A 12,907-nucleotide genomic window follows, 5' to 3' on the forward strand; every position below is an offset into this window, starting at 1 on the left:
GAAGAAGGGTAAGCCATTTTTACCACATTTTGCAGATTGCTGATACACATGTGGATTATTATAATACATGAAGGAGTCCTAGGCGGTGATAAAAATCAAGACTTGTAAACAGCAGGGAACGCCACATTATTTGCGCAGCTGTTGTTTCTCTTTTTCAGTTCCTTATGTAAAGTGAAATGCTACATATAAAGTGTGAAGATACAGATCTGGACCCAGTCCCAGTAAAGGTATATATTTTTGTCAACTACGCTCGTCTGTTTTATAAAATCCAACTAGTGCTATCTGATAGATTGGAATAATTGGCGGTTCAGGCTTAGATGATCCAGATATATTAGAAGAGAGAAAAGAAACTTCGATAGATACACCTTTTGGTTCTCCATCAGATGCTTTGATTGCCGGTAAAATTAATGGTGTTGATTGCGTTTTATTAGCTCGCCATGGTCGTAAACATGATATCATGCCTACGAATGTCAACTACCGGGCAAATATATGGGCTATGCGTGCTATGGGATGTACTCATTTAATTGTCTCAACAGCGTGTGGTTCTCTCCGCGAAGAAATCAAGCCTGGTGATTTAATAATTCCAAATGACTTTATTGATCGCACTACCAAACGTGTTCAAACATTTTATGATGGACAAAATGCTAATTTAAAGGGAGTCTGTCATCTACCTATGTATCCAGCCTACAGTGAAAGGACTCGAAGAATCTTGCTGGAAAGTGCCAAGGAACTTAACTATGACGTGCACAATAAGGCAACCATAGTAACGATTGAAGGTCCTAGATTTTCTTCGCGATCAGAGAGCACTATGTTTCGGTTATGGGGTGGAGATCTTATTAATATGACCACTTGTCCCGAAATAGTATTAGCTAAAGAAGCCGGTTTACTATATGGCTCAATAGCTATTGCTACTGATTATGATTGTTGGCGAATGGGATGTGAAGGTGTCAATGTGCAAGATGTCCTTAAAACTTTTACCGAAAACGTTGCTAAAGTCAAACAAATTCTTGTAAAAAGTGTCTCTAATATAGCCAAAGAAGATTGGAGTGAAGATATTTTAGACGCTAAGGTTGTCTATAGGCTTTAATACTTTGTGATCATAAATTTATAATAACCTTTTCGTTATAACAGGAATGTATATGCAGCAACACTATGAGTGGTAAGATGTGACGTTTTCTATTGCTTTGCCATGAAATAACCAAAGAGACTCTACTTAAGAAAAAACCATTTATCCACGGGAAAAAATTTGAAGCCATGGAGCGAGGCAAAGTACGACCTAAACTGCAATCCATTTCTATCATATATGAATTGGAACCAATTACTACTAGCAAGCGAACAAAGAATATCTAAAGTACACATATAATTAAATATGTACCCATATGTACCCATATATATGTCCCACGTACAGGCGGCAAACATTTTTAGTAATAATTCACTTTACACTTTTATCAGCGTGCTCATATATTTTTTAATTTATTTTTTTTTTTGCAAATTTTGAACAAAATATAAACGAACTTACTATTTGTATAGGTTTGCTTACTTGCACGTGCGTGTATATGATTTGCGATTATTTTACGGACACTTGCGTTCTACTTGACCTTTTCCAGATTCTTCATACTCTTGGGAAGATATCCACATTTGTTGGAATGTACCAATACTAGCCAATATTGAGCCACCTATCCATGCCCCGAAACGTCTTTCTACACTGCCATTAGCTGAAATCATTTTTAGTCGAGTATTGGAAGGCGCCCTTAGTTGCAAATCACGATTTAGGCGTTCAGGGAAACCTTGCAATAAGGTATTGCCACCAGTAACAACTACGGACCCATACAGAGATAAACGTACATCGGCATCGCACATACCCACACTCGTAGATGCTAATTGTCCTGCTCCTAGAGGAGCATGATCAAACAAACTTTCTGCTAATTTGAAACGTTCGGAACCAAATTCTTGATGATAACCGTTAGGAAATTCGTAGTGGACCATCGGTATCTGAGAAGCAACTCTCTCATCGAATGGATTTTCCAAAACCTGTAGGACGTTCATTTGAAAATCTTGTAATAGCGCTTTCAACATGTAATTCTGCCATGATTGTGTTAGATTTTCGGGTAATTTTCGAGAGACGAAACGTGGATTATCTCTTTCTTTTACAACGTCTTTTGAAGCTATTTTATAAACAGGTGTCAAATCTACGCCCATTTTTTCCAAATGCTGGCGGCATTGCATAGACAGATAATCACCGCCTAAAGGTGATTTTACAACTGCCTGAGAAAGAACGTAGCCTTCGTGAACTGGAACAGCGGACGTATGTGTTGCGCCACTATCCACAACCAAAGCAGTTGCTCGCCCACTGGCAAAAGCAGCTAGAACGGCATTCTTTACTAAAAAGAACGCTGGCACATTGTACTTTTCGAACATAAGTTCAGTCAGTTTTTCACGATTATTACGGACATTCCATGAAGCTTCGGAAAAGAGTACAGGATGATATTCCGGTTCCGATTGTATCACCTTAGCATAAGCATAATCCAAGACTTTTTCAAATAAATCCCAATTATCGATCATGCCATCTTTCATATAAGTTTGTATCTCTGTATCCGTGCGTGGTACATTTATATAGGTGGTATCGACATAATATTTATGTGGTTCTATATCTTTTGGAAAATAGTACGTTTTTAAAGGTAAATATAATACTTTGTAGTCTGACTTACGATTCTGAGTTATATTATTGTCCGTCTTTGCTTCCAGATCCTGAAAAAAACAACAATTACATTTATTTAATTATACTTGCTTGTTCGATTCAGATTGGTTTTGTCATTGTAAATTTGAGCAAAATTTGTACGAATGGTCTCAAGAATAGTTCTAATAAATACATAAATACCATAGCGTCTGAGGTATTTGGTCCAACTCCCACCACGGAAGGTATTTCCGCCTTCGGTGTGTCTTCTTGCGCGTACCCAACACGTAGTGAGTGATGGCCAGGATCAAACACTAAAGCTCCGATCTCGTCACCACCATATAACATATTTCCGGCGCTCATTTCATTTATTTACAGATAAATATGATAGTATTTAAATTTCACTACAAATGATGTATTTTATTTACAGCGTTTAAAAACTCAGGGATGTTAAAAAACAAATAAGGTCATGGTTGCCGCTTCTATTAAAATAATAATGAAACAAAACTTAAAAATTGAGTGCAAAGAGGAAAGAAGAAACTAAGATGAATACGGAGTTTACGGAGTTTAAAGTATAATGAGCTTGATACCGCCAAATTTAGTGAAATTTTTTTGAACTTCAAAACATATTATTAATGGGTTATAATGATTACATTTGTTTATTTATGACTATACCGCATTTCTTAAGCAAAGCTGTCCAATTTCAATTGTGACTATGAATTTGGAAGCATCTGAGAATAATAGAAAGAGCGAGTCTGAAACATGAATTTATCCTGTTTATCTTTTGTTTGTAATTCAATTGAGTTTTAAGTTAAGTATTATTAGCAACTATTACAAAGTTACATTTAAAGAAAAAATAAGATCAACAAAATTCAAATATTAGTTTTGGGAAAAAGAAATCCATAATTTTTATATGAACTTCAGGACTTTATTTAACATGCTTCGGATTGTCCGATTTGGGTCAAATATGCACCGTTTTGTTGTATGATTTGTTGCCATTTTAAAGGTAACTTCAAAATGCCTTTCTCATAGAAGTCCTGGTCTCTATTTGCAAAAAACTCTAGTAGTCGATTTTCACAATCCTCCTTAGATTCCAATTTTTTATCATTAAAGAAATTTTGCAATGCAAGAAAAAGATGATAATCGCTTGGTGCCAAGTCCGGACTGTATGGCGGATGCATTAAAACTTCCCAACCAAGCTCCCGAAGTTTCTGGCGAGTCACTGTAGATGTGTGTGGCCTAGCGTTGTCCTGGTGGAACACGACAGCTCTCCTGTTGGCCAATTCTGGCCGTTTCTGGTCAATCGCTATCTTCAAACGGTCCAGTTGTTGACAGTAAAGATCAGAATTTAGCGTTTGGCCATAGGGAAGCAACTCATAATAAATAATCCCTATCCAGTCCCACCAAATGCATAGCAAAATCTTCCTGGCCGTTAGTCCTGGTTTGACCACCGTTTGAGGTGCTTCACCGCTCTTTAACCACGATCGTTTTCGCACAGGATTATCGTATGTGATCCATTTCTCATCTCCAGTCACCATCCGTTTAAGAAATGGGTCTATCTCATTCCGTTTGGCCAAGGCTTCGCAGATGGAAATTCGATCCATCATGTTTTTTTCTGTTAATTGGTGTGGCACCCAAACATCGAGCTTCTTTTTGAATTCAGCTTTGTGTAAATGGTTTAAAACTGTTTTATGGTCGATTTTTAGCTCCTGGGCGATGTTACGACTGCTAACATGCCAGTCAACTTCGATCATTTCTCCGATTTTATCGACATTTTCGACGACCGGCCTACCTGTGCGAGGTGCATCTTTAACATCAAAAATTCCTGAACGGAATCTACGAAACCAAAATTGCATATAATTGGCTGTTACAGTATCGCAACCATAAACACCATTCACAACTTTAGCCGGCTGGCTTGCATTTTCGCCTTTGTCAAAGAAAAACTGTAAAATGTACCGAATTTTCTCTTTGTTCACTTCTATTTTTAACACGCTGTAACTCACAACTGAATGCACCAAACAAAAAACAGCAAAAGAATTTTTTTTACTGCGAAATGTCACCTTTCCAACGAGCATAAATCTGAAATTGTTTGATCGATACTTTACGAGAAATCTATCAGTACAGCCATCTACCGAAAAAATAATGGATTTCTTTTTCCCCAAGCTAATATAAAAAAATAGATCAAAAAACAAGTAAGAAAGTTGTATTCGGCGAGGGCCGAATTCCATTTACATTCATTAGCTGGTGTCATGCATGCCGCTGCAAAATTTTTCCACATTATTTCTTATGGCAGAGTTGAATTATCCATTTTAAACGAAAGCTACTGCATACCATCTCTCATAGTGAGCTAAATAACTGAAAAATCGTACCCAACCCTTATAAAGAAATACTTATGGAATTGCCAGAAACGACTTACATTGAGTTGGAGTGGATATCCGGATTAAATTTTCTAACGTCCACTTACAATTGTAGCGTAGGGGTTCCGTCGGTCTGCTTTAACAACTACTCTATCACAATAGAGTAATTAAGACCATAATAACGGTCTTCTGTTAGGAAAAATCGCATTTGCAAGAATAACGGCTTGCCATTATGCAAAGAAAAAAAAGGGAAAGAACAAAAATCTGTAATCATAATGGTCTCTCTTGTTAAATCACTCTGTTATGCAAGAGCGAACCGTGAAAAGAGTCCCGTGTATATTGAGCTTATTAGTTTTTGTTTGTCTCTGAAGTTCTGAACAGATTTGGCGTAGTACTTTGTCATGTTAAAAGAAGGGAAAAAATTAAACATGGGCAAAACAAAAAGAAAAGGACAGTTCTAGTTTTGATTACAATTACAGATCCAGATGCTGGCAATTTTTTTACATGCGACAGCTGTTAATAAACAAATGTACACTCAATTATTCAGAATTGTAAACAAAGATGGACGCTTACTCCCAGGTGGTCGCAATTATTATACGCTTACTCTCAGATGGTCGCAATTTTTATACAAATACATTTTCAATTCTTGAGAATTGTAAACAAATGTGGACGCTTACTCTCATATGGTCTCAATTTTTATACGTTTACTCTCAGATGGTCGCAATTTTTATACAAATACATTTTCAATTATTGAGAATTGTAAACAAATGAAGACGCTTACTCTCAGATAGTCGCAATTTTTATACAATTACATTTTCGAATATTGAGAGTTGTAAACAAATGATAATGTGGTTTTTTTGATTAGTTCTTCTGTAAAGGAACGTAAGAGATTTAAACAGTAATGTTATATACATATGCACATATGTACAAGTACAAGTAAATACAAGACAAGTCTATACAAGTATGGGGGCAACACTTGTGTTTGCCTATATATGCCGCCAATATGAACTATATATATGAACTATCACAAGAGTTGTAAATCAAAGTAGTAAAAAAACCAAAAAAAGTAGTTATTTAGATTCATTATAAAATCATATTTTATTAAATTTTTTATTATAAACATGTTTTTGCCAAACATATTTATCAAAAATAAAAATTATCATTAAAGTTCAAGCCGACGGCTTTCTGTGAGATTTCATGTTTACAACGAAGTGGTGCGAATCGAAAAATCGAAAAATTTTGCAAAAATATACAAAATATACAAAAATATACAAAAAATATATAAAAAAAATTACAAAAAAACTCAATTTATTTATTTATTTAATTTTGACTTAAACATTGGCAACTAGGTGATTTTTTAAAACTTCATATATTTTATTTTCAACAAGGAGACCCTCCAGAGATTCGCATAGTTTTCCTTGGAATCTCGTTGTGGTCTCCTTGATAATGATAATGGAATTAGAATTTGTAGCAAGGGTTTATCGTGGGTTCCTGCCTGAAAGGCTTAACCCCACGGTCGCCCAAGCCACTTTAAGCGTACTACGCCCCCTGGCGAGTTAGACAATCCCCACAGAGTAGGGGCCTAAACAACACCAAAGTCCAGAACGGTTTATTGTGTATAGAACAATAAACCCCACTCTGGTCAGTGGTGAGGCCTAGCTGCACTCAAATTGTTCCACTTTGGCTAGGAACTTGCCGACCACAACCACCACGAGTACTCCCCGAAGGGCCGCACCCAAGCAGTGCGGAATTAGAAGCTGTATATATCACATTATGCAAAATTTATGTTTCTATCATCACAAACATTGGCGTCGGATTTGGTATGTGCAATTTTGAAAATTACAATTTTTCATATAACGACTTTTCACAATAGGGTGTTATGGGAGAAATGGCGCAAACGGAATTTCGTAATTTCTACCGAAAACAATTTAAATTTGACGGCGTCGAAAGTTATCAATTGCAACTGATAGATGCCATTTACACGGCGGCTTTCAAAACAAAAACGGAAAAGAGAAAACAGTAACAAAACATACCGGTTTTGTCTCTCTCTACTAATTGTTAACAATTTACTCGCAAGCCCTATTATTTTTGTCGCAAGCTCTATTATTTTTGTCGCAAGCTCTATTATTTTCTATTTATTTATGTAAACAATTCATAATAGTAATCAGCTGTAATTACGTTAACTTAGTTTAGAATGATCTCAATGTCGTTAGGCGCTTTAAAAATTGAAAGCTTAACGTATGAAAAATTACAACTTATCTTTTGTATGTTTGCTTGTTTGGCAAATGTGGCATTATTTTATATTATTTTTTATCATCTTGAACATGTTGTGCCAGATGTATTTTTGGCTTAGTTTTCGAAATGTCCTGAATGTGGGCAAGTGTTTTGAAGTTATTGACAGATTCCTTGTAAGAAATGTCTGCAAACTCTCAATACTGTATCAGGAGTTGAATACCAACTCACAGCAATGGATAAGATGAAAATCCTATTGTCAAACCACGAAGCTATATAGTTTTGGTTTAGATTAGTGTTAGTTGTTTCCAAAGAAGCTCGGACAGTTGGAATAACAATAACTAAAAAGTTATTAATTACTTTTTGTATCAACTTTTTCACCCGATTTGTAAAACTTTGCAAAAGTCTTCTTTGTCCGAACTATGTCAAAAAGTCAAAACAAAAAGTCTTATTATAACAATATCATCAGGGTCATAAAGACGATAATTGTTTCCACTGAGGAAGCAGGATTGTTTGGTTTTCACCTTTTAATATTGATATGAATCATCTTATTATTGTTTTATTACATAAACTAGAGTAGTTTTTCGTTCTAAGGTGCCTAGTTTGATTTGCCTGCCGCCTGGTAAACTTTCGTCACTCACGATTTTTTTGCTCCAGTAAATACATCCCATTTGTTCTCTCATACCATGTCAAAAGTATACTTATGGCATAGTGTTTTTGAAGAGTTTTTATTTGTTTGATATAGTTGAAGCAGTAATTTACATACTAAATTGCGCTTTATTTTTGTATTCACTTTCAACCATTAGCTTATTTCCGAGAATGCATGTATATCTGCCTTGAACGCTTTTAATTGTGCTACCTCCTACCAGGTCTATTACTCTGCTATATAGCTTCTCATGAGAGAATGACCAGCGTGTATTGTTCGTTTTTAGTTTATTCCTGCATTGTCAAAAATTTCTTCAGATATGGTCTGGACGCATTTCTCACTTCTAATTCGGTTCCTTTTCCAAACATTTCTGGAAGCCATTTGTTATGTTGGATAGATCGTCGCATGGTTTTTCAGATGGCTTTAACTCTATTCAAAGACATAGGATTTCAGTTTTAACTCAAATAATTTAATAGTTTTTATTAAATATACGATTTAAAACTTTGAACTTCCATCAAACTTTTTAACGGAAGGCATTTTAAAAAAACTATGGAATGACGCACATTTATGATACCTAAATTGGAAAAATTGACGTGACAAATAAAGAAAAAGAATTGTATTCTTGTCCAACATAGAGTTTAAGAAAAGGAAGGTAAACTTCAGATAATCAAATTGCTATAAAATTTTAAATTAATTAATCTCTTCAAAAAGGCATTGTAAATGTACATAACGTCATATTTAAAAAAAAAAACAAAATTATTACGATAGAATGCATTTTCATTTCTTAAATTTCGGAAGAATTTTATATATTTCCACGCGTTAGCACGTAAAAGCGTTGAAATAGAGCAAGAAAGACCACTAAATACCGAACATCGCATATCCTAATCCCATTCTTCACTTATATACTTATTATGCTAAAGTACTGCTTTGCATTTCCGTTGAGAAGAAACGTATCAATGTACCAAATTTGATCAAAATATGTGAAAATTGCGGCCTATATGTTGAAAATGAAAGCATGTGGGCTAACACTAAACGGGACACTGTCGCGGGACACTACAAGAAAAGGCCGGATGCGTTGCAGGTGTTATAGCTGCTTTGGTTCTTGGCGCCCACGGTTTGTCTCGAGCTGGGTATTTGTATGTAAGTCTAATAATTAAAAAAACAATGTTATTTAGTCCTTCAGGGATGACGGCGAAGCCACACCTGTCATCCCCTATCCGTAATAGTAAAATAGTCCTTTTAGTCATTCAGAGATGACGGCGAAGCCACACCTGTCATCCCCTATCCGTACAGGCAAAACTCTTTATCGAAGTCGATTTGTTAAATTATCCGTGTGCACTTACCTTAGGCAGCTCTGACACCAAATTGAAAGATTCTGTGTGATGAGCTGCTCTTTTATAGCTGGGTCTGGCTCGCTTGTTCTGTTTCAACATGTCCTCGGTTGTATGCATTTCCGTGTGTGTTGTGGTATTTTACTTAAACATGTGCTTAACTGAGGTTGGCTGCTGTCACAACCTCAGTTACGACTTGCATGGGCGACTTGTACAAACTTACTATCAACTTATTGCTTAACAACTAACTTACTGCTATGTTTGATTAAATGCCTACTCAACACGTACCCAGGTACTAAATCGCGTGATTTATACCACTGTTAGGTACGTGGGTGCTTGTTTCTCAACCTACGGTTTTATACCAACAAGTGTATTTTTCTGTTCTTGTGTGTTTATGCGTGTGTGCAATGATATATTTTCATATGTGTTATGCCGTTTTGTACCTGCGTGTTTATTCCTGTATGCTTTGTGTGATCATATATTGTACAGATTTTCTACCGAATTAGTATATGCATTTCCTATTTGTGTGCGTATTCTTGTTGTTTGTACAATAGCTATCGCGAGCGTGTATACACGTTATCTTATTGTATGCGTATTCTATTGTCTCATATGACCTAACGGTGCTTTGCGATGTTCCTGCAGTTTATACACTTTGCAGGTGTTTGTGCTTTTTACAGCATAGAGACTTTTGCTAAAGTCTATTCGTTTTGCATGTATATGCTTATCCCTTATTTTCCTACCTACGCTCATTTCTGTGTGTTTTGTTTGCCCTAAGGGTGATTTCATGTGCCATAACGGTGCTATACATTTGTGCTAATGACTTCGACATCGATATGGCTGGAAATCTAGTGCTTAGTGTAAACGGTGGCGACGTTATGTATGATTTTGACGAACGTTTGTCTTCACCATTAAATAGTACTAGCCCCGTAGCAAGTGGTAAAGTCGGTACCGAATTAGCAGAAGCTCAACACACGAAGATACCTTCACTGTCTGGGGTAGAACTTTTCCCTACTGATTACGTTCAAGTTCAGGCTATAGAATTGGTCAATGACGGCACAGGTTTAGGTTTTGGTATAATCGGTGCTCGAACGGGTTTGTTGTCCAATTGAATTTTTTGTTTGCATAGTTTTGTCATTTTAACAGAGTTTTTGTTTGGTTTGTCATTTAACAGATCTCTTGACGAATGTATTGCCACTAAATTCGGGTGTTATTGTGAAAACTATTTTGCCAGGAGGTGTAGCTGATAGAGATGGCCGCCTTCGCTCGGGCGATCATATTCTTCAAATAGGTGACGTAAACTTACAACAAATGGTTTCAGAACAAGTCGCTGCCGTTTTACGACAGTCTGGTACACATGTTCGTCTAGTAGTGGGGAGAGCTATAGAAAATCCTTTGCCAACTGGTCTTAATTTAGAGCCTGGCAGTGCAATTGTGCCTGCACGTGTTTTAGTTGATCGTGCCGAATTAGAGCGCTATCTAATATCTACAGGATTTCCTGAGATATTCGGAGAAAGCTCAAATGCTTCTACTCCGCAACCGAAGATGAACGTTTTATATATCGTGGAGCTGCAGGACAATCACCAATGATTGATTTACTGGAGCTACCAGAAACTGAAACGTTGCAAGTGGAACTTACCAAAGATGCCAACGGTTTGGGTATAACAATAGCTGGTTACGTATGTGAGAAGGAGGAGCTTTCGGGTATCTTTGTTAAAAGTGTTTCTCCTGGTTCTGCGGCCGATCTCAACGGACGCATACATGTTAATGATCGCATAATTGAAGTGGATGGGGGTCAGGTTGTAAATTTACGCTTAGAACGTTATCTACGTGGACCGAAATATGAACAACTACAACAAGCCATAGCGGCTAACGATGAAATAACCATTAGCGCAACGTCTACACCGTCACGTAATTCCGCACAGCATTGTTCTACAGCGGGAACATCGCTTTTAATGACAAGCAGTTCCGAAATGTCTGCTTATTTTCCGGGCTTGGATGTGAGCAGTTTTCTGACGGAGTCTGACTCATTCATGCAGCCGACGATTGCGAAGCCAGCTGAAACGTCAACTGCTTCCACTAGTGCGAGCGGTTTCGGCATCGATAATATTAGTGAGGAGCTTCCCAAGTTATCTCCGGAACGTGCTCCAGAGTGCGAACAAGAGGTAAGAATAAGACGCAGTCTTCTTTGTTATTCTTTAAAAAAACATTGTTTCCTTAGACAATACATGCTAAAAACAATATACTCTTGGCGCGACATAAATATTATACCGAACCGGAATTAACTCCTGAAGTAGAACAAGAAATTATAAGAAAGTGGAAAAATACCGTTGGTTCCGATGTCGACATTATCGTAGCGCAGATCAAAAAATTTCCAATCGGTGGACTGGGAATCTCACTGGAAGGCACTGTTGATGTAGAGAGTGGCCGAGAGGTCCGGCCACATCATTATATACGCTCCATTTTAGCCGATGGACCAGTAGGTGTGAATGGCAAACTGCGAGCTGGTGACGAGTTACTCGAGGTTAATGGAGAGCGTTTGTTTGGCATGAACCACCTTGAAGTGGTAGCAATTTTGAAAGAATTGCCTCAAGATGTGCGTATGGTGTGTGGACGTGGTAGAACCGAATTGCTACCTTTTTCGGATGATACGTTACGCAAGTTAGGTAATAATTTCGACAACCTAATACCGTCTTCTGATCGTTTAGTTAAAGCCAAATCAGATGGAAATTTGGCAACTTCATCGGCAACAAACGAAGATTCCTTTAAACTGAAGTCACGTTCTCTAGAACCGCTAACTGGTCTAGCGATGTGGTCTTCGGAGCCGCAAATAATCGAATTAATAAAAGGCGATCGCGGCTTGGGTTTTTCGATATTGGATTATCAAGATCCTATGGATTCTAGTGATTGCTTAATTGTCATACGCTCTTTGGTTAGGTGGTGTCGCGCAATTGGATGGACGTTTAATACCAGGAGATTGTTTGCTATTCGTAAATAATATTAATTTAGAAAATGCTACTTTAGATCAAGCTGTGCAAGCTTTGAAAGGAGCGCCGAAGGGCTCCGTACGTATTGGTGTAGCCAAACCCTTGCCTATGACGGATACTTCGCTTAAAGCAAATGGTAACAATAGCGGAAACGCTTTGTCATCTGAAGGTGATAGTGCTGGCAATTCATCAAACACCCGGAGCCTTCCTGCCACCGGTAGTACGATGGAAAGCATTCATAACCAACTGGCATAATTAAATGTTAACTGCCATAGAGAAAAATTAAAACATTCTCTTAACACTTTTACGATTTATATTTTACATAAATTATATTATTACATGTACTTAATAATAAAATTACCATCAAAACATTTCAATTAAGTCACCCTATTTAACCGCCGTTCCAATTTCTGATGTGTTCTGCGCGAGAGTAAGCGGGACCGGGCATATGACAGCACATAGCTGAACAAGCCCACCGTAAAACACCATACCTCAAACTTGACAAATTTTCTTTGATCTACGAGAGCCACACGATCACAACTCTTTGTCACCGTTTCGCCGCTCTTACAACGCAACACTTCCTTGTAATTAGTGTGTATGCAAAATAGGCGTGGCATTCGATTTTATCCTATTTTCAAAAAAAAATGAATATTCTCTTTCCATATATATTCAAACAAATGGTT

General features: G+C 37.1%; 3 protein-coding genes across 3 annotated transcripts; 2 read left to right on the forward strand and 1 right to left on the reverse strand.

Moving 5' to 3' along the window:
- LOC119640972 (S-methyl-5'-thioadenosine phosphorylase) lies at positions 1 to 1,464 on the forward strand. Its single transcript, XM_038039376.1, has 3 exons — positions 1 to 227; positions 290 to 1,069; positions 1,132 to 1,464. The coding sequence occupies exons 1-3, from the start codon at positions 177 to 179 to the stop codon at positions 1,168 to 1,170; spliced, it is 870 nt and encodes a 289-aa protein (XP_037895304.1). The 5' UTR covers positions 1 to 176; the 3' UTR covers positions 1,171 to 1,464.
- A 22-nt stretch (positions 1,465 to 1,486) lies between these two features.
- On the reverse strand, positions 1,487 to 3,131 carry LOC119640971 (actin-like protein 6B). Its single transcript, XM_038039375.1, has 3 exons — positions 2,879 to 3,131; positions 2,709 to 2,748; positions 1,487 to 2,651 (listed from the first exon to the last, which is right to left on the reverse strand). The coding sequence occupies exons 1-3, from the start codon at positions 3,035 to 3,037 to the stop codon at positions 1,573 to 1,575; spliced, it is 1,278 nt and encodes a 425-aa protein (XP_037895303.1). The 5' UTR covers positions 3,038 to 3,131; the 3' UTR covers positions 1,487 to 1,572.
- Positions 3,132 to 6,815: 3,684 nt separating this feature from the next.
- On the forward strand, positions 6,816 to 12,479 carry LOC119640999 (patj homolog). The gene is given in 7 exon segments (XM_038039419.1): positions 6,816 to 6,851; positions 6,905 to 7,050; positions 10,016 to 10,327; positions 10,437 to 10,771; positions 10,774 to 11,402; positions 11,459 to 12,171; positions 12,173 to 12,479. Coding segments are annotated over 7 exon segments (2,478 nt in total).
- The last annotated feature ends 428 nt before the right edge of the window (positions 12,480 to 12,907 follow it).

This window comes from Glossina fuscipes, unplaced genomic scaffold (assembly GCF_014805625.2).
Source record: "Glossina fuscipes isolate IAEA_lab_2018 unplaced genomic scaffold, Yale_Gfus_2 133, whole genome shotgun sequence".
NCBI classification, from domain to species: Eukaryota; Metazoa; Arthropoda; class Insecta; order Diptera; family Glossinidae; genus Glossina; species Glossina fuscipes.